Source organism: Chamaea fasciata, unplaced genomic scaffold, assembly GCF_029207755.1.
Source record: "Chamaea fasciata isolate MVZ Bird 193981 ecotype frontalis unplaced genomic scaffold, bChaFas1.0.hap1 SCAF_7, whole genome shotgun sequence".
In the NCBI taxonomy this organism is placed as follows: domain Eukaryota; kingdom Metazoa; phylum Chordata; class Aves; order Passeriformes; family Sylviidae; genus Chamaea; species Chamaea fasciata.
In genome coordinates this window covers 1,000,254-1,018,329 of record NW_027094092.1, presented here as the reverse complement: position 1 = coordinate 1,018,329, position 18,076 = coordinate 1,000,254, and the positions used below count along the sequence as shown (strand labels likewise).

The following is an 18,076-nucleotide window of genomic DNA, read 5'->3' as shown; positions in this document are numbered from 1 at the left end:
CCCCCATTCCCCCAGCCATCCTTTCCAAGGACGCTCCCCATCCCCCCGTGCCCACTGTCCCCCTCTATCTTCCCTCCTCATCTTCCCCAGGCACTCTCAGGAAGGCAACACCTTCCTTATCTTCTTCCGACGGGTGGTCCGGCTCTGCTGCCCCCCACCCCCAGCTCCGGCCTTGTTATTTTCTGGAGCGTCCCTGCATTTCTCCCCAGAGACTCTTCAACCAAACATTTCCCTCCTGGAAGGGAAAGGGAAATCTCCAAGACGCGGATAGAAAGTCGGCAGCTCCGTCTCCGCTGGCCGGGCGCCTGCGGCCGTTTCCGCGCCCGGCGGCTGAGCCGGACGGGGAGGGGGGGAAGCAGCAAAGCTGACACCCCCACAGTGCTGGGTATTTGGGGGTGGTGGAGGGATGGAGGGAGAGAGGGAGAGTTGGAGAAAGGGAGGGAAAGGAGGATGGTGTGATGGAGGGATGGGCAAAGGGAGGGAGAGAAGGGGAAAATCGTAGAGTCATCGAGGTTGGAAGAGACCTTTAAGATCAAGTCCAACCATCAACCCAGTACTGTCCCTGTAACCCCAAAACCATTAACCCAGGGATGGAAGAATGGATGGATGGATGGATGGATGGATGGATGGTGGATGGATGGATGGATGGATGGAGGAGAGGACTGTTGGGCTGATGGATGGACTGTTGGATTGACAGACGGATGGGAGATATCCAGGGGTCTCTCCAGGCTGAGGGAGCCTGGATGGCACTGGAATGTAAACACACCTTGGGACATGTCCCTGGCTGCAACATTCCCACTCCTCAAGGTCCCCCAGCTCTTAGACCAAACCAGATCCATCTGCGAACACCCCAAAACCCTCAAGGAGGCTCCCACCCCTCCAGGTGGAGGGTTGTGCAGTCCCCAGCTCCCTGGCCGCCCCCTCCATTCTCTCTCTCTGGACAAAGGACTGTCCCCACACGGGGAGACCCTGGGCAGTGGCCCCCAAACACGGTGGGGGCCAGCAGGAAGGCGGAGGCAGCTCCCTTGACGGGAAGCATCCCAAGGATCCCAGTAATGATCCCGCATCCTTTCCAAGAGAGAACAAAGGCTGAGGAGACAGGATAGTTCATCACCAATAAATGAAGGATGTAAATAGCAAATAGGGGGAAGATTTATTTCGAGCAGAGCCTCAGGAAGCAGCGGGGGCTGGGGTGGGGAGGAAATGGGACAGGAGCCATTTGCTGGCTCATCCAAATCCTGGCTGGGGTGAGCCGGGGTCCTGCCCAGTTCCCAAAACTCCCATCAGTGCCCAGGGGGTCCTGTGTCCCTCTTCATACTCAGAGGGTCCCATGTCCCCATCCGCACCCAGGGGGTCCCATGTCCCCATCCCTCAGGTTTGGGTGTTTCACAGCACTAGGTCCCGTTTTCACACCCAGGTGAGTCACCCGGAGCTTGTCCCAGCCTCAGATAAGGATAAAAGCCCCAAAACGGGATTTGGTGGGACAGTGCTGCCGCCTGATAAAATCACAGCTGGGGGCCTGGGGCAGGCAGGTGCCCACCCCACGGGGTCAGATACCCCCATCCCCATGCTGTGATACTCCAAAGGGTTGGGATGGAGGTTTTCCTGCATTTCCCCAAAGTGTTGCTAAGGAGGAGACCAGGAGAATCTGTCCCAGACAGAGACCCCCCCATAGTCCACACACAACCCCCACACACACTGCACCCTCGCTCACAGACACCCTAAAACCCAGCCGTACCCCCCACCCCTCCATCCTCCCTTCCACCGCATCCCCCCAGCCCGCCGAGGCAACTGCGCACACCCCGCTCCTTTCTTTTTTAACCAAAATTCATTTATTTGTCACAAAACACAAAGCTCTGGGGGTGCCGGGGGAGCCGCCCCCGCCTGAGCCCCCCAGGGGCTCCTCCCCGGCTGTGCCTCAGTTTCCCCTTCCCGCGAGCAGGGCTTTCCAGCGGGGGATCCCCAAAGCAAGCCAGGCTTTGGGGAGAGGCGGAGGTGGGGGGTCCCCCCGAGTAGACCAGCTCGGGAGGCGCCGGGCGCGGTCGGGGAGGGGCTCAGGCGCGGAAGAGCGTCTCCTGGGTGGCGGGGTCCAGCTTGCCCCCCGGGCCGGGGCCCGCCTTGCCCCCGGGGGGATGGCTGTGCCCCGAGGAGTAGCTGGCAGAGCGCTCGGGCCCGGGGCCGGCGGTGCGGCAGCAGAGGAGGGTGGCACAGGCGTGGCGGAAGCGGGGGTCGAAGAAGGCGTAGAGGAAGGGGTTGAGGCAGCTGTTGATGTAGGCGATGCCGGTGCAGTAGGGATGGAGGTTGTTGAGGAAGGTGTGGAGGGCGCAGGACCAGGGCAGCACCTCCAGGTCCATCAGCACGTAGAGGGTCTTGACCAGGTGGAAGGGCAGCCAGCAGCCCCCGAAGGCGGCCACCAGCACCGTGAGGCGCTTGCGCTTGCGGGGCCCCTCGGCCCCGCTCCCGGCGGAAGTGAGTGGCCACGGTGCGGGCGATGAAGAAGTAGCAGGTCAGCATCACGGCGAAGGGGGGCCACGAAGCCCAGGGCGGTGGAGGAGAGCCCCAGCCCCACCTCCCAGGCGCCCTCCGTCCCCTGCGCCGCCAGGTCGCCGTAGTCCATGTAGCAGGTGATCTTGGTGTCCCCGCCGAGGGCGGCCGCCCCGTCGCAGCACCAGGGCGGGCAGGGCCAGCAGGGCGGCCAGCAGCCACAGGGCCACGGTGGCCACCAGCCCGCTGACCCGCGAGCGCAGCTTGGCGGTGGCCAGCGGCCGGACGATGGCCAGGTAGCGGGTCGAAGCTGAGGCCGGTCAGGCAGAAGACGCTGGCGTACATGTTGACAAACACCAGGTAGCTGCTGACCTTGCAGGCGGCCGTGCCGAAGGGCCAGTGGTAGCCCAGCCAGGCGTAGGCGGCCCAGAGGGGCAGGGTGACCACGAAGGTGAGGTCGGCCACGGCCAGGTTGGCGATGAAGGTGTCGGCCGAGCGCCGGCGGGTCGCGGCCGCCCTTGAAGACGGTCCAGAGGACCAGCCCGTTGCCGGTGGTGCCCAGCAGGAAGACCAGCAGGTAGATGGTGGGAAGCAGGGCCAGCGAGGGGCCCCACTCCGTGTACTCGCAGTCCCGTATCGTTGTCGAAGCCGTAGGTGTAGGCGTCCGTCGCCTCCTCCATCCCGGCGCTGGGCTCTGCTCCGCTCAGCTCATCCCGGGCTCACCCCGCTCCTCCGGCCACTGAGCCGCCTGCGAATCCCACCGCGTTACCTCCCCTTCCTCCTCCTCCTCCCAGCCCTCCTCCTGGAGGGGACGGACAGGACAGGGCAGGAGGCAGGGCCGGCAGGGAGCCCCCGTGGGAAACTTCACAGCTCCCCCCACCTCCATCTGGCTCCCGTCCGGGGGGTTTTACCGAGATCTCACCCGCGTGTCATACGCGCCGACCCCCGAGATAACCCCGGCCCCGCCACGGCCGGGGGGCTTGGTCGCCCACCACGATGGCGTTCGGTGCTGGGGTCAGGGCAGCGGCGCTGGGGAGATCAGGAATGGGGCGCTTCAAGCCAGCATTTGGGGTCTCACCTCAGGGCGCCGCATTCAGCGCCAGAGTGTCACACATCGGGGCTGCAATTTCGCACGGGCAGTGTGACATCGGGCACCCTGGAGAAGGGGGGGGTGGTGTCACACTGGGGGGGGGGGGAGGGTGTGCATTTGGCATTTTGCATTTGGCACTTGGGATTCCCCGTTTTGCTCCCAGCTTTGCCTCACTGTGCACACAGTGGTGGCTCCGGGGGGTCCCCCAGGGCCGGGGCCCCACTTTAAGTGGAACACGCCGAGGTGATTTATGCATTTGCCAAAAATCCAGGGCGGGGAGGGGGGTTCTGGGACCCCCCACGCTGTAAAAAGGCCATTTTAGAGCAGCAGCTGCCGCAGGACCGGCTGCCGCTGGAGCTCTCGGTGTGTCCCAGCTCCGCGAGTTTCTCACGGAGCCGGACGCGGCAACGCTTGAGCCAAGAGAGAACAAACTTCCCTCCACCCCACAAATAAATATTGGGGGGAGGGAGGAGGGAAGCCCCCCGCGGTGGTGAGACCGTGGTCTGGGACTGTGCCATTGGGACAATTCCAGCTCTGGGGAAAAGAACCGAAGAAGCCGAGTGGGACTTTGCAGAGTGAGGCCTGGAGAGCCCCAAGTCCCCTGGGGTCCTTCTACCAGTGAAGAGGTGTAAAGGAGGGGTTGTGGGGGGAATTCAGTGGCTGAAATTGGAGGGGGGAGAGCTCACAGGGGTCTCCAAAATGAGACAGAGCGGTAAATGTAAATGGGGGTGCAGGTTAGGGTGGGGGCACAGCGGCACCGAACAGGACACCCAGAGCTGCAGCAACAGCCGGGGAGAATAAACAGGGCTTAATCAGGCTGGAGATAAGGAATTATCCCGTATCCCGGCCCAGGCACAGCCGGCTTTCGGGGGAGAGAGGTACAAACCAAAAAAGCTGCTCACACTGGTGGCAGAACTGTGAGGATGCCCAGTGCCGGTTCAAATTCCAAACTGGAATGAAGAAGGGCCGGAACCCCCCAGTCCCCCCAGTGCAGATGCGACTCGAGCCTTTCTGCTAATTAAGAGCATTAACAGGGAAACACCAGCACTGCTAATGAGCCCCCTGGGATGGCAGCGAGGCTCCCCGGGCCGCTCCCGCCCTGGCCGGAGCCCTGTTAATGAGCAGGACCGCTAATGAGCAGTTCTATTAATGACTATTAATAACAATCCTAGCTATCTCTGTCCTAATTGAAACACAGCACAAGTATTCCTTTCCAGCCGCCCCGCATGAATCCATTTCCAGTTTCTTCCCTTTCCAAAAACTGCGGCTGAGTGTCCCGGTCACCCCCTCGCTGTCCTGGAAGCTGGGATGGCTCAGCCTCGGTGCCACCCAGGGGGTCCCATTGGTCTCGGCGCAGGGCAAGGAGCCCCCAGGCTGGGTTGGTGGTGGCCACGGGTTGCGGGTGGGTGGCCAGGGCTGGGCTGATAAGGACTCCGTGGGGCTGATAACGGGCTCCGCTATCTGCAGCAGGGGGAGGGCCGGAGCCGCTCTCCCTGTGGGGCGGGGGCTGCCCTGGGCACCAGCGAGGGGCTCCGCGACCCTCGTTCGTCATTCCTAGGAATGAGCCGCAGGACTTGGCACCAGCGGTTCCATTGGGAATAAGCCAGGCTCGCGGCGTCCCCACTGGCCCTGCAGGAGGATTGGGGTGGGAGCCCCCACGGCGTGGGATGGGGAGCCAGACCCCCCCTTCCCCTCGAGCAGGAAGGGCAGCGCTTGACCCTGCGCGAGGAGGGATCCAGCAGCTTCCTTCGAATCCACCAGTTACTCACATCCGACCGAGGAAGTGACACCCCTGGGGCACAACTCCAGTCCCTCGGTGGCCCCTTCCACGGGCAGCGCTGCGGGCACAGCGCTCCTCCTGTTGGCAGCTCCCCCCGCCGTGTCCCCCATCCCAGGGACAGCACCCCGACGCCTCTTCCCTCTGCTGCCGCACCCCAACCCTGCCCGTCGGCCCCCAAAAACGCCCCACCCGCCCCCCCCAAGATTGGACACGAGTGGGTGCTGCGAGCCACGGATTTATTGGCGGGGGGGAGGTGTGCAGCCCCCGGCATGGGGTGGCAAGGACAGGGAGGTGCTGGGGGGGCACCCTGGGGGCAAGGGACAGGACTGGGGCACCTCGTATGGACACTGGGGACACTGGGATGTACTGGCACAACCCGGGGTGGGCACTGGGGACAGTCAGATGCTGATGGAGCTCACAGGGGGATCAGTGGGGACTGGGTGGGCAGTAGGAGCCCGACGGGGGTCCCGGTCAGCCCCTCACCAGGCCGTGGGCTGCCCCACAGCGTGGCAGACAGGCGGGGGCTGCCCCACGGCTGCCCCCGGGGCTAGAGGCCGAGGGAGAAGGTGCCCGAGTCGGTGGATTGCTTGTCCCGGGAGCTGGCCTCCAGCGCCCCGGGGGGACATGCCTTGGGGCTGGCGGGGGTGGTGGGCAAAACATCCTCTGACACCTGTGGGGCAGTGGGTGGGCGCTGGGTGAGTCACTGCACCCGGGGGGGGGCGGATCGAGCCCCCCCGAGGTGTCCCCATCCCCAGGGCACCCCGGCCCCATGTCTGACCTCCTCGAACTTGCGGGCCTTGTAGTGCTCAGCGCCCTTGAGGAAGTTGAGCAGGATGATGTCGCAGAGCACCGTGCCCTGGGGGCAGCAGCGTTGGGGTGGAGGAGCCCCGTGCTGTGGAGCACCCCCTGACCCACACAGAGCCAGGCCACTGTCACGCCGTGGCTGTGCTGTGTCCCCATGCCCCCTGGCCGTGGGATTTCCCCCTTTTGCCCTGGGAGGTGTCACCACTCTGGGGCTGAGAACATCCACAACTCACCACACCGATGGAGGTGAAAGCGGCCACCGTGTTGATGAGGGTGGGGACGATGCCGAACTTCCCGGCCTGGGGGAGCAGGGCTTGTTGGCCAGAGTCCCCAACCCCCTGTGACCCCCTGAGTCCCCGGCCCCACACATACGCTGCCATACACCAGGACATCAAAGCGGATCCCAAAGGCCTTGATGAGGGTGCGGCGCTCAGAGCCGTTGGGCCAGCGGTAGTATCTGGCATGCCTGCGGGGACACAGGGGTGTGGGGACATGGGGACATAGGGACACGGGGACAGGAGCCATGCCAGGCAGTGCACACCCCTGTGCCACGCGTGTCCTGGCCATACCTGAAGTTGTATCCAGGGGCAGGGGTCCGGGCCAGGCTGTCCAGGCGGGTGAAGGAGTAGTGGGGCAGGCAGCGCTCCCAGGCCTGGTCCAGGTCACACACCCACCCGATCTTGATCCCCAGCACCCCCCCCTGCCCCAGCCCTGCATCAGCACCACGGACCCTGGCCCCATGGCGCCAAGTCCCCACAGTTTCACAGTCCTGCATCCCATGTTCCCAAGCGCCATGTCCCATGAACCCACATCCCACATTCTCATCTCCCCAAGCTCCACATCGCCCTGCACCCCATGTCTCAAATCTCTGTGTCTGTACACTCTGTGGCCCCATGTCCCACATCCCAAACTCCATGCACCCACATCCACGTCCCTGTGTCAAGCCCCACATCATCACTGTGTGTCCTGTGTTCCTGTATCCCCATGTCCTGTTCCCAACATCCCTCATCCCTGCATCCCGTGTCCCCACGTTATGAAGCCCATGTCCCCATCCTCCATGTCCACATCCCACCACCCCACATCCCCCCCCATCCCATGTCCCATGTCCCATGTCCCCATGTCCCACATTCCATGTCTCTGTGTCCCCAATTCCCGTGTCCCATGCCCTTACATGCTTGTACCCCTATGTCCCCACACCCATCCCAATCCCTCCCCTCCGCCATGCCTCCCATGTCCCCTGTGTCCCCGCTCACGGTGGCAGCCAGCGCAGGGAAGTCCTGCCCAGCCAGACGTGCCACATCCCCCAGGCGCAGGATGGGGCACAGGGGCTGCAGCTGTGGGTGGAAGCGACACCGGCCCAGCTCCGTCCCACTGCCAGGGGATGGCAGGTTGGTCCTGGGGACACAGAGGGACACGGGGGACATGGAGGGATGTCCCATCAGGCAGCAGTCTGGGGTTCATGGACTCCCATCCCAGTGTCCCCTCACCATCTTGTGCCTGCCTCCCCACGTCCCCTGTCCCCATGTCCCTGTGTTACCCCATCCCTCTGTCCTCATGTCCCCTTGTGTCCCCCCGTGTCCTGTGCTACTCACTTCTCAAAGCCAAAGAGTGGGAAGCGGATGCTGTTCTTGATGAGGAGGGTGAAGTTCTCAGCTTCCAGCATGACAGGGCTGGAGGAAAGGGGGTGACACTGGGGACACGGCAGGGGGCATGTCCCCTGCTCCTCCCTGTGTCCCCCTGCCCCACTTACACGTCAACGGTGTCCACCTCGGGCGGGCACCAGCCCTGGATCTCGCAGGAGCGCAGGGTCGTGTTGTAGGGGACGCAGCGCCCTGTCAGCACCCCTGGGACCCCTAACCCCTGTCAGCACACCTGGGACCTCGGACCCCTGAACTCTGTCAGCACCCCTGGGACCCTTGTACTCCCGTCAGTACCCCCGGGGGCACCCCTGAGACCCCAGACCCCCGTCAGCACCCCTGGGACCCCCGGATCGCTGTCAGTACCCTCGGGAGCATCCTTGAGACCCCAGATCCCCGTCAGCACCCCTGGGACCCCCGGATCGCTGTCAGTACCCTCGGGAACACCCCTGGGACCCCAGACCCCCGTCAGCATTCCTGGGATCCCTGGACCCCCATCGGCACCCCTGGGACCCTGAACCCGCGGCTCTCCCAGACCTCCAGCTCCTGCATCAGAATCCTGAGCCACCCCCAGTCCCCTAAGCCCACCCAGGGTCCCTCCCTCCTGCCCGTGGTGGCTCCCCCCGGTCCCTCCGACCCCCCAGCCCCCGTCCCCCCCCCCCCGGGGTCTCTCACCGTTGCTCGTGCCCGGGCTCAGCTCCCGGCAGTCCCGGTCCGCCGAGCAGTGAAACGCGGCTTCGCTCTGCGGGGCGGGGGTCAGCGGACGGGGGGCTCATCGAGGGGTCCCCCCGAGCGCCCCCTGCCCCCCCGCACCTCCGGGCACACGCCCTGCTCCTGGTCCTCGGTCCGGATCTGCTTGGTGACCACCACGAACACCGAGGTGCCCTGAGGGAGGTCGCTGTCACACGACCCGTCCGGGGGGTGGGGGACTGAGGCGGGGGTGGCCCCGCGCCCCTCAGGGACTCCTCCGGTCCCCGGTCCTCACCTGGGGGGGCGTGACGTAGTCGGCCGTGTCCATCACCTGCCCCGCGTAGCGCCCCACGCCCTTCACCTTGGTGACCACGGAGGACTCGATGGCGGTGTCCCGCACCTGGTACGCTTTCTCATGGAGGAACACCCAGCTGGGACAACACCGCGAGTCAGGCTGGGGACAGCCACCCCCGGACACCACCGGCACCCCCCGGACCTGGCTGTGACCCCCGGCCCACCGGAGCTGTCCGGGTCCTCACAGCAGCTTGTCATCCCCCCCGCCAGTGGCTGCTGTCACCCCGCGGGAGCACTCGGGGACAGGGACCCCCTTCTGTCATCCGCTGGGGCCGAGCGGCTTCTCAGCCCCTCGGTGTCACCCACGCTGTGCCCTTCCCGTCATCCACCCGAGATGCTCTCCTGGCTGTCCTCCTTGTGTCACCCGTAACGACACCTTTGCTGTCCCCATCATGTCACCTGCGCTGCCACCCTCCTGTCACCCGCACCGGCACGCTCTGTGGCTGTCCCCCTTGTGTCACCCGCAGCGACATCCTCTGTCCCGCCTTGTCAACCGGCACACTCTCCTGGCTGTCCCCATCGTGTCACCTGCTCCGGCACACCTGAATTCCCAGCCCTGACACATTTTGTCACCCGCTCTCCCGACCCTCTTCTGCTCCATCACCCCCTACTCCCGACCTGGCCACCCCCTCACCCCGCACCGCCGCCCGGGTGTCCCCAAGCTGTGACCCCACTGCCACATGCCGTCACCCCCCCATCACCCTTGTCACCCCCGGGTGTCACCTGCAGCGGCAAGTGGGAAGTCACCGCGCTGCCGCGGTGCCGGGAAGAGGGTTCGGGGGTGTGTCCCGGGGGATGTCCCGGGGCGGGGTGTCCCAGAGATGCCCTGAGGTTGTCCCGGCGGCTGCCAGAGGGGCTCACCCGACGAAGTAGGCGAGGATGAGGAGCTGGACGCCGCGGTTGACGACGCCCACCACCCAGCTCTTCACCACCACCGACTTGGTGGTCTCGTAGGAGAAGAAGTCGCTCACCCAGCGGGTGCGGGAGCCCGAGAGGGACATGGGCAGCGCGGGGGGCGGCCGGCGACGGGGTTACGGGCAGGGCAAGGCAGGGCTGCGGGCAGGGCAGCGGCAGGCAGGGCTGCGGGAACGGAGGGTGATGCGGGAAGGGCAGGGCAGGGGTGCGGGCAGCGAGCGGGGATGCGGGCAGGGCAGGGCAGGGCGCGGGTGCAGGCAGGGGTACCGGCAGGGACACGGGCAGGGTGCGGGTACCGGCAGGGTGTGGGCAGCACCCGCAGGGGTGCGGGCAGCGAGGGCGGTGCGGGCGGGCGGAGGCGGGGGCAGGGCGGGGGACGGGGGCGGGGGCACGGCCCGGGGGGACGGGAGGGGTCGCCCCCCCTTCCTGGGGGGATGGAAGGATGCAGCCGGGGTCCTTCCCCGTGGTGGCGAGCCCCAAATGGGGGACACGTTTGGACACCGGGGAGCCCGCAAGTGGGGGGTGCGCCCCAGACTGGGGATGCCTGGTTTGGGGGGGACGCCCATGCAGGGGAGCACGAGGGGCGTACCCCGTGCCTGCGGTTTCGGGGGTGCCCCGCTCTGGACCGCCCCCATTGTTCGGTTCCGACACTTTGGGGCGCCCCGGGTTTTGGGGGGTGGGGGGTGTCCCCACACGAGGTGACGTCACGGGGCTCGCCCCGCGCTGGCCAATGGGGTCCCTCCCCATTCTCTCTAGGGTTCTGGGCGGGGCCGAGCGGCGGCCGGGGGGCGGGATCGCGATCGTTGTAGCCCCGCCCCCCGCCGCCTCGGTGGGCGGGGCCTCCCGGTGCGTTGCGGTGCCGCCCGCGGTGCGGCGGCGAGCGCCGCTCGGCTCCTCCCCGTCGCCAGGGGGCGTCAGCGCGGACCGGCGCTATGGCGGAAGTCCGCGCGACTTCCGGCAGCGGTGGTGGCGGCTCCGCGCGGTTCGCGCTGCGCAGGCGGGAAAAGCGGCGGCAGCGGCGGTGGCGGTGCGGGGGGGCTGGACGGGCTTGCTCGGGGGATGGAGGGGGGGTGTCTGGAGCTCGCAGGGGGGAACCCGGAGTCAGGGGAGGCCGGGCTGGGATGGGGAACAGGCCTGGGATGGGAGTAGACTCGGGGCCGGGAGGCAGGCCTGGGGTTGGAGGGAGGCCCGGGGGGCGCTGGGGAGCTGCATTCTTTCCACCCGGAAAGAATTTGGGGTGCGGCGGGTGGTTTGGGGTGCGAAGAGGCCGCATCAGGGAGGGGAAAGGCAGGGGAGGGGGGATTCGAGGGACGCGATGACACAGCGGTGGCCGAGGGGTGCAGGAAGGGGTGGCCCTGGGGCCACAGCACATCCGGGGAAGGGGCCGGGGGTCGCCCCCGTCGGTGAGTCAGGCGCCGCCGCGAGAGGCAGCGTCCGGGGCTGGGGGTGGGAGCGGTTTGGGGGGGGCGAGGTTTGGTTTTGAGGGCGCTGGGGAGGACCGGGAGCCTGTCGCCAGCCCGGCTCACCCGCTGTCCTCCCACAGCTGCCGTGACTGAGTCCTCTGCCGCTGCCCCGGGCATGCCGCGCTGGGGGGGCTGCTGAACCCCCCCCTGAGCTCGTCCCTGTCACCTCCCACACCCCGCAGCCGCCATGGCTGATACGCTGGAGTTCAACGAGATCTACCAGGAGGTGAAGGGGTCCATGGTAAGCGAGGGGACGTGGGGATGGCCCCAGGGGCACTTCCAGGGTTGGGGTGTGCATGGGGGGAGCAAATGCTGCGTGGTGAGGAGGGTGTGGAGGATGAAGCTGTGGTTGGTTGGTGGCGTGGGTGCCTGGAGGGCTGTACCCAACAAACACGGCCACAGTTCCTCCATGGTTCCATGGGACTGAGTCCCCTCATGCCCAGCTCTCCCACAGAATGATGGGCGGCTGCGGCTGAGCCGGCAGGGCGTCATCTTCAAGAACAGCAAGACAGGGAAGGTGGACAACATCCAGGCCTCAGAGCTGGCCGAGGGCGTGTGGCGGCGCGTGGCGCTGGGGCACGGCCTCAAGCTGCTCACCAAGAACGGCCACGTCTACAAGTACGACGGGTTCCGGGAGTCGGTGAGTCCCTGTTCCTGCTCCCGCTGCCTTGGCCCTGTCCCAGATCCAGCTGTGCTCCCTGCCAGCCGCAGAACAGCTCTGCTTCCTCCATCTCCATGCCCAGGAGCTGTGTCTCACCTGGGGCTCTGGGCACTGGTGGTTCCTGATGGCATTCCCTCCCTTTTGTCGAACCCAGGAATTTGACAAGCTCTCAGATTTCTTCAAGGCCCACTATTGCCTGGAGCTTGCAGAGAAGGATCTGTGTGTGAAGGGCTGGAACTGGGGCACAGTGAGGTTTGGAGGTGAGTTCCAGTGGCAGCCTGAGACCATGGGGTGGGATGTTCCCACCAGTGTGGCTCTTCTGCTGCCCCAGCAATTCCCTTAGGAGCAACTGCTTTCTAGGGACGTCCTTGAGGACATTTGCCATCTCAAGAGAGCAGGAAGGCCCTGAATCCCAGGGCTCTGTGCTTGGTGTAGAATCTGCGCGTGTGGCAGAGCTGCCGTTCTTCAGGGAGCCAGGGGAGCTGGTAGATGTGCCTTTAGCTCAGGAACCAGGACATACGGGGTCAGACAGTTCCTTTTTCTGTGTTTCGGATCAGTGCCAGTTTCCAGGGATGCAGCCAGAAAGGAGAAAGCCTGGAGATTTTGGAGGGTGGGAATGCAGCGATGAGAGAGCAGAGGTACTGCTGGATTTTGGGAGAGGAGTGAGACTGTGGCTGGAGATGGGATTTGGGGGGCACAGCTCTGAGCTGGCTGCGATGTCCCCGCAGGGCAGCTGCTCTCCTTTGACATCGGGGAGCAGCCGGTGTTTGAGATCCCACTCAGCAACGTGTCCCAGTGCACCACGGGCAAGAACGAGGTGACGCTGGAGTTCCACCAGAACGATGACGCCGAGGTGTCGCTCATGGAGGTCCGGTTCTACGTCCCCCCGACCCAGGAGGACGGCGTGGACCCCGTGGAGGTGCGTGGGCTGGCAGGAGGGCGGGGGCTGGTAGCGAGTGGCCCTTTGTGACCGCTTCCCTCGCAGGCCTTCGCCCAGAACGTGCTGTCTAAGGCAGACGTGATCCAGGCCACCGGAGATGCCATCTGCATCTTCCGGGAGCTGCAGTGCCTGACGCCGCGCGGGCGCTACGACATCCGCATCTACCCCACCTTCCTGCACCTGCACGGCAAGACCTTCGACTACAAGATCCCCTACACCACCGTGCTGCGCCTCTTCCTGCTCCCGCACAAGGACCAGCGCCAGATGTTCTTCGTGGTGAGTGGCAGTGGCTCAGCCTTCCCCTGGAAGAGCCTTAGGGGTGGTTTGGGGGGTTTCGTGTCTTCACCTCCTCTTCTCTTTCCAGATCAGCCTGGACCCCCCGATAAAGCAAGGCCAGACCCGCTACCACTTCCTCATCCTGCTCTTCTCCAAGGATGAGGACATCTCCCTGACCCTCAACATGAATGAGTGAGCTCCCCCGATGCCACACCGCTTCCCAGACTCCTCGCTGGATCCTGAGGGAAGTACTTACCCCCAGACCTTGTTCTCACCTCTGCCCTCCTTCCCTCCACACAGGGAAGAGGTGGAGAAGCGCTTTGAGGGGCGGCTCACCAAGAACATGTCGGGGTCCCTCTATGAGATGGTCAGCCGGGTGATGAAGGCACTGGTGAACCGCAAGATCACAGTGCCCGGAAACTTCCAGGGGTGAGCGGCTGCAGGGCCAGTCCCTCTCTTTCCACCTCATTGCCATGGCCAGGGGGAAGGGGCTCTCTGTGTGATTCATGCTGGCGAGCAGGGTCTGTCTGCCAGGGCTGGGCACGGGGAGGGTGTTTGTCCCCAGGGATAGCAGTGTTTGTCCTGCAGACACTCTGGAGCCCAGTGCATCACGTGCTCCTATAAGGCCAGCTCGGGGCTGCTGTACCCTCTGGAGAGGGGCTTCATCTACGTGCACAAGCCCCCCGTGCACATCCGCTTCGACGAGATCTCCTTCGTCAACTTTGCCCGCGGCACCACCACCACCCGCTCCTTCGACTTTGAGATCGAGACCAAGCAGGGCACGCAGTACACCTTCAGCAGCATCGAGAGGTGGGTGTGGGAGTGGGGCCAGCCTGGCTGTGCCTGCCGGGGCTCCCCAGCACCCCCGGCCCAACCGTGCCCTTTCCCACAGGGAGGAGTATGGGAAGCTCTTCGACTTCGTCAACGCCAAGAAGCTGAACATCAAGAACCGGGGGCTGAAGGAGGTATCAGCCATGCAGGGCTGGGCTCGCACCCGCTGGCACTAGCGCTGCCTTCTCCCGGAATCCAGCTGCTTTTCCCTCTTTTTTTCACCTCTCTTTTCTCTCCTTGCCCTTGTAGAGGAAAAAGGTCCGTGCGATATCCCTTCCTCTTTCTCCTCCTCCTCCTCCTCCTCCGGGTGCAGGTTTCCTGTGCATGGCTGTGGTGGTCTCTGACTAACCCAGTAACCCCAGCGTGGTGTGCAAGGGGCCCCATAACCCCCATAACTGTTCTGCCCCTCTCTCCGGGCCCTCAGGGGGGAAGGAGGGGACATGGGACATGTGCATGCCCAGGGCTGTGTTCAGCCAGGGCTGTGTTCCAGCAGGGGACACAGGGAGCAGCTCTCATCACACCTCTCCACAGGGAATGAAGCAGAGCTACGATGAATATGCTGACTCCGATGAGGACCAGCACGATGCCTACTTGGAGCGGATGAAAGAGGAGGGCAAGATCCGGGAGGAGAATGCCAATGACAGCAGCGATGGCTCTGGGGAGGAGACAGGTGAGGGCTGGGGCTGTGAGGGGCTGCTGGGATGCTCCAGCTCCTGCTCCTCATGATCGGAAGCACTGAGCCCTCGCTTTCTCCTCCAGATGAGTCCTTCAACCCTGGGGAAGAGGATGATGACGTGGCTGAAGAGTGAGTAGAGGCCAAGGCAGGGCTCTATCCAAAAGCCCCATAGGAAAGTGTTGTTCTAGGGCTGTGTGAACATTGAGAGATGCTCACAGTATGACTGGGGTCACCTGGATTTGGGAATGTTGGGCAGCCGGTGCAGTTCTGGGCTTACTTCATTGTAATGGCATTAGGCAGTATGAGAGAGTTCTGGAAGGGCTCCTGGGGAGGCCTTGGCTGCACTTTTCGGGAAAGTGAACAGTTGGGAGGAGGGTTAAAGCCCCAAGCTGGGGTGAGGATGCCTGGGAGTCGTGGGGGGAGCTTGAAGCTGAGCCCTGGCGCCACGAGAGCTCCAAATATCCAGGAAACAGAACACGATGAGCCATGTTCGTGGAAGGCCACTCCCCTGAGGGCTGTTAACGGGAGCAGGGCAGCTCCAGCTCGGGAAGCCTCAGGGCTGTGGTGCCTGGAGGCATCTCTGAAGCTGGTGCCCCCGTGCAGATTTGACAGCAACGCCTCAGCCAGCTCCTCCAGCGGTGATGGTGACAGCGACCGTGACGACAAGAAACCCGCCAAGAAGGCCAAGATCGTCAAGGACCGCAAGCCCCGCAAGAAGCAGCCGGAGGTGAGGGGCTGCTGGTGAGGGGAGCAGGAGCAGCTCCTGGAGCGGGATTGGGTGGGTCACAGCCCCACTTGACCTGCCTCACCTCAGCCTCTGCAGCACTCACCAATGCCCTGGCCAGAGCTGTTGTCCAGGCCTGGCGTCACTGCCTCCAGATGGGTCCAGGCTGAGCCTCTCCCAAGGGCATGTTGTTCCCATGCCCAGCCTATCCTGGTTGTCATTGGGCTGTTCTCCAGCAGCCTGACCCCCCAGCTGTGACCCTCCTTCAGCCCCTCTGCCAGGGCTGCAGCTGGACAGCTGGGGGGTGTGGAGGCGAGGAGAGCAAAGCCTGCTCCTGAGGTGTTGGGGAAGGGGGGCATTGGGCTTCCATGGGTGTTCTCCACCTCCCAGAGCAAGAAGGGGAAGGACCCCAATGCTCCCAAGCGCCCGATGTCTGCCTACATGCTCTGGCTGAATGCCAGCCGGGAGAAGATCAAGTCGGACCACCCTGGCATCAGCATCACCGATCTGTCCAAGAAGGCTGGGGAGCTCTGGAAGGCCATGTCCAAGGAGAAGAAGGAGGTGAGGGATGGGAGGCCCAGGGCACAGCTGGGCCTGGTACAGAGGGGAAGCTAGATATGCAAGACCCTTCCTCGCTCCTGGGAGCCTGGAGCTGCACAGATGGGGAGTTGGGAAGGGCTGGGGACATCCTCGGGCTGGTGAGCTGGGTAATCAGAAGTAGGAACATGGTGGTGTGCAGGTGGAGGGGGAGAGGGGGCCTTGCTGACCCTGTGCTCTGGCTGCAGGAGTGGGATCGGAAGGCAGAAGATGCCAGGCGGGACTACGAGAAGGCCATGAAGGAATACAGCAAGGGCGACAGCCACAGGGGGTGAGCGTGCTGCCAAGAGGCTGGCAGGGCTTGGCCCCCAAAAATCAGGCTGTTCCCGGGGCTGGTGCATGCCAGCTGGGTAACGCTGCTCCTCTCCCCTCTGCCCTCCCAACCCCATGCAGGGAGAGGTCAAAGAAGAAGAAGAAGAAGCAGGAGAAGCTGGTGAAGGGGAAAGGGGACAAGAAAGGCACCACCTCCAAGTCTGCATCCTCCAAGTCCCCGGCTAAGGGCATGAGCGACAGCTTCAAGAGCAAGGAATTCGTGTCTAGCGATGAGAGCTCCTCTGCAGAGAGCAAGAAGGAGGTGGGCTTCACAACTGGGGAAAGTCCTGGTCCCTCTTTCCTGGGGAACAGCTGTCTGGGAGGGTCCCAGCCCCTCCACCTTGGGTAACATCCCTGTGGTTTCTGCTGGAGAGGCTGGGTCCTCATGTGGTACTTGGACATCCCCTCGAGGTGTCCCCAAGTCACCACCACCACCCTGTCCCTGCTGTAGTGGGGGAATACGGCCCTGCCTTCATTGTCCCCTGCTGATTTCTTTGTCCTCTGCCTGCAGGACTCAGAGGACGAGGGAGCTGCCAGCCCACCCCCCAGCTCAGAGGACTCTGCGTCTGGCTCGGATTAGCCCCATCCCAGCTGGCTCCAGGCTGGATCCCAGGTCGGGAGAGGACTGGGCAGGCCGCCCCCACGGCAGGGACCAGGGTCCTGGGCTCTGGATGGCTCCCACCTCAGAGCAGGGCCAGGTTCCCCCGTCCCCCCAGCACCCCGTGGTGGCAGGAGGTGCCAGAGGCTCCTCAGTCCCTCACCTTTGTACCCATCAATTTATTTTTTCTAAACACTTGGTTTCTCTCCTTTTCTTTCCTTCCCTCGTTGATTTTTTTTTTTTTGGTGTTTTTTTTTTGTATTTTGGGTCTGTTCACATGGCAACTCGGGTTGAATTAAAAAAAAAAAACCCACTGATGGTGTTTGTGTGGGCGTGGGGCTGGCTCCCCCATCCCTCCTTCCTTCCTGCAGCCATCCGGGAGCTCATTCCCCTCCTTGAACCGCTTCCAGGGCTGACTTCACTCTCTCCCCACCCTCCATTAGCGGCCCCCAGCCCCTGCTAAGCCATCAGGGCACCTAATTACAGCCCCTCGCTCGATCCTGATGCCATTTGGGGGTTTTTCCTACCTCCCTCGTGAGGGGGTTGATCCGATTAAGGCCTGTTTCCCCTCCGGTGTTGATTGCAGCCGATTCCCGGTCTGGAACCAGCCCCGAGGGGGACCCAATGGCTGCCTGTTCCCCCCTCCTTCCACTGCCTTTACTGGCACCGCTGGGATGTGGCTGCGGGGAAGCAGGAGCCCCCCGGGGCGGAAGCCGCGTGTCCCCGGTGGGCACAAGGGACCCCGGATGCCCCAAATGGTGAGCGGGGGGCTCCACTGTCACAGCAACCCGCACCTCAACATGCATTACTGCCCCTCTGGCAGCAGACCCACGGTTGGAGGACCCCGGGAATGGGATAATTCGCAACTGCGGGGGGCTTCACGGGGTGTCCAGGGGGTTCTGCCCGGCTGCTCCGGCTCCCGAGGGTGATTCGGGGGGTGCTGGAGGTCTCCAGCGTGTCCCCCCCACCCCCATTCCGGAGGACTCTCTAGCCGCCCCTCTCTATGGACCGCCCGCCACGCGGCGCCGCTCTGCCCCACCCCTCTGTGCAGTCGGGGGCGTGGCCGGGGCGCTCATGAATATGCATGAGCAGCGCCGGTGGAGGGTGAGTAGGGGTCTCTGTGCCGGCATGGGGCTGCGGGTGATCGGGATCGCCCCGGGCCCGTGGCGCCCGCCCAGGGACCACGCGGCTTCGGTACCGACGAGCAGCATGGGCCCGGGACCCCCGAATTGAGTGGGGGGCTT

General features: G+C 64.4%; 3 protein-coding genes across 5 annotated transcripts; 1 reads left to right on the top strand and 2 right to left on the bottom strand.

The window, feature by feature from the left end:
- Positions 1–1,809: 1,809 nt before the first annotated feature.
- APLNR (apelin receptor) lies at positions 1,810–3,249 on the bottom strand. Its single transcript, XM_066186811.1, is given in 7 exon segments — positions 1,810–2,453; positions 2,455–2,526; positions 2,528–2,656; positions 2,658–2,786; positions 2,788–2,988; positions 2,990–3,115; positions 3,117–3,249. Coding segments are annotated over 7 exon segments (1,104 nt in total). The 5' UTR covers positions 3,165–3,249; the 3' UTR covers positions 1,810–2,054.
- Positions 3,250–5,581: 2,332 nt separating this feature from the next.
- On the bottom strand, positions 5,582–10,104 carry P2RX3 (purinergic receptor P2X 3). Of its 3 annotated transcripts, none has more exons than XM_066187138.1 (12): positions 9,701–10,104; positions 8,781–8,916; positions 8,609–8,680; positions 8,471–8,537; positions 7,909–8,002; positions 7,751–7,828; positions 7,412–7,553; positions 6,728–6,858; positions 6,531–6,624; positions 6,392–6,457; positions 6,133–6,210; positions 5,582–6,024 (listed from the first exon to the last, which is right to left on the bottom strand). In XM_066187138.1, the coding sequence occupies exons 1-12, from the start codon at positions 9,838–9,840 to the stop codon at positions 5,902–5,904; spliced, it is 1,221 nt and encodes a 406-aa protein (XP_066043235.1). In that variant the 5' UTR covers positions 9,841–10,104; the 3' UTR covers positions 5,582–5,901. The 3 variants fall into 3 exon arrangements, with proteins under 3 accessions (XP_066043235.1, XP_066043237.1, XP_066043236.1); XM_066187140.1 differs by having other exon boundaries at positions 6,728–6,810; XM_066187139.1 differs by having other exon boundaries at positions 8,609–8,647.
- A 598-nt stretch (positions 10,105–10,702) lies between these two features.
- SSRP1 (structure specific recognition protein 1) lies at positions 10,703–17,145 on the top strand. Its single transcript, XM_066187137.1, has 17 exons — positions 10,703–10,781; positions 11,298–11,458; positions 11,672–11,857; positions 12,033–12,138; positions 12,607–12,797; positions 12,864–13,094; positions 13,183–13,286; positions 13,395–13,523; positions 13,683–13,904; positions 13,987–14,059; positions 14,457–14,595; positions 14,685–14,730; positions 15,205–15,328; positions 15,716–15,886; positions 16,111–16,193; positions 16,316–16,496; positions 16,746–17,145. Exons 2-17 carry the CDS (start codon positions 11,405–11,407, stop codon positions 16,812–16,814), a joined length of 2,109 nt encoding a protein of 702 aa, XP_066043234.1. The 5' UTR covers positions 10,703–10,781; positions 11,298–11,404; the 3' UTR covers positions 16,815–17,145.
- Positions 17,146–18,076: the final 931 nt, after the last annotated feature.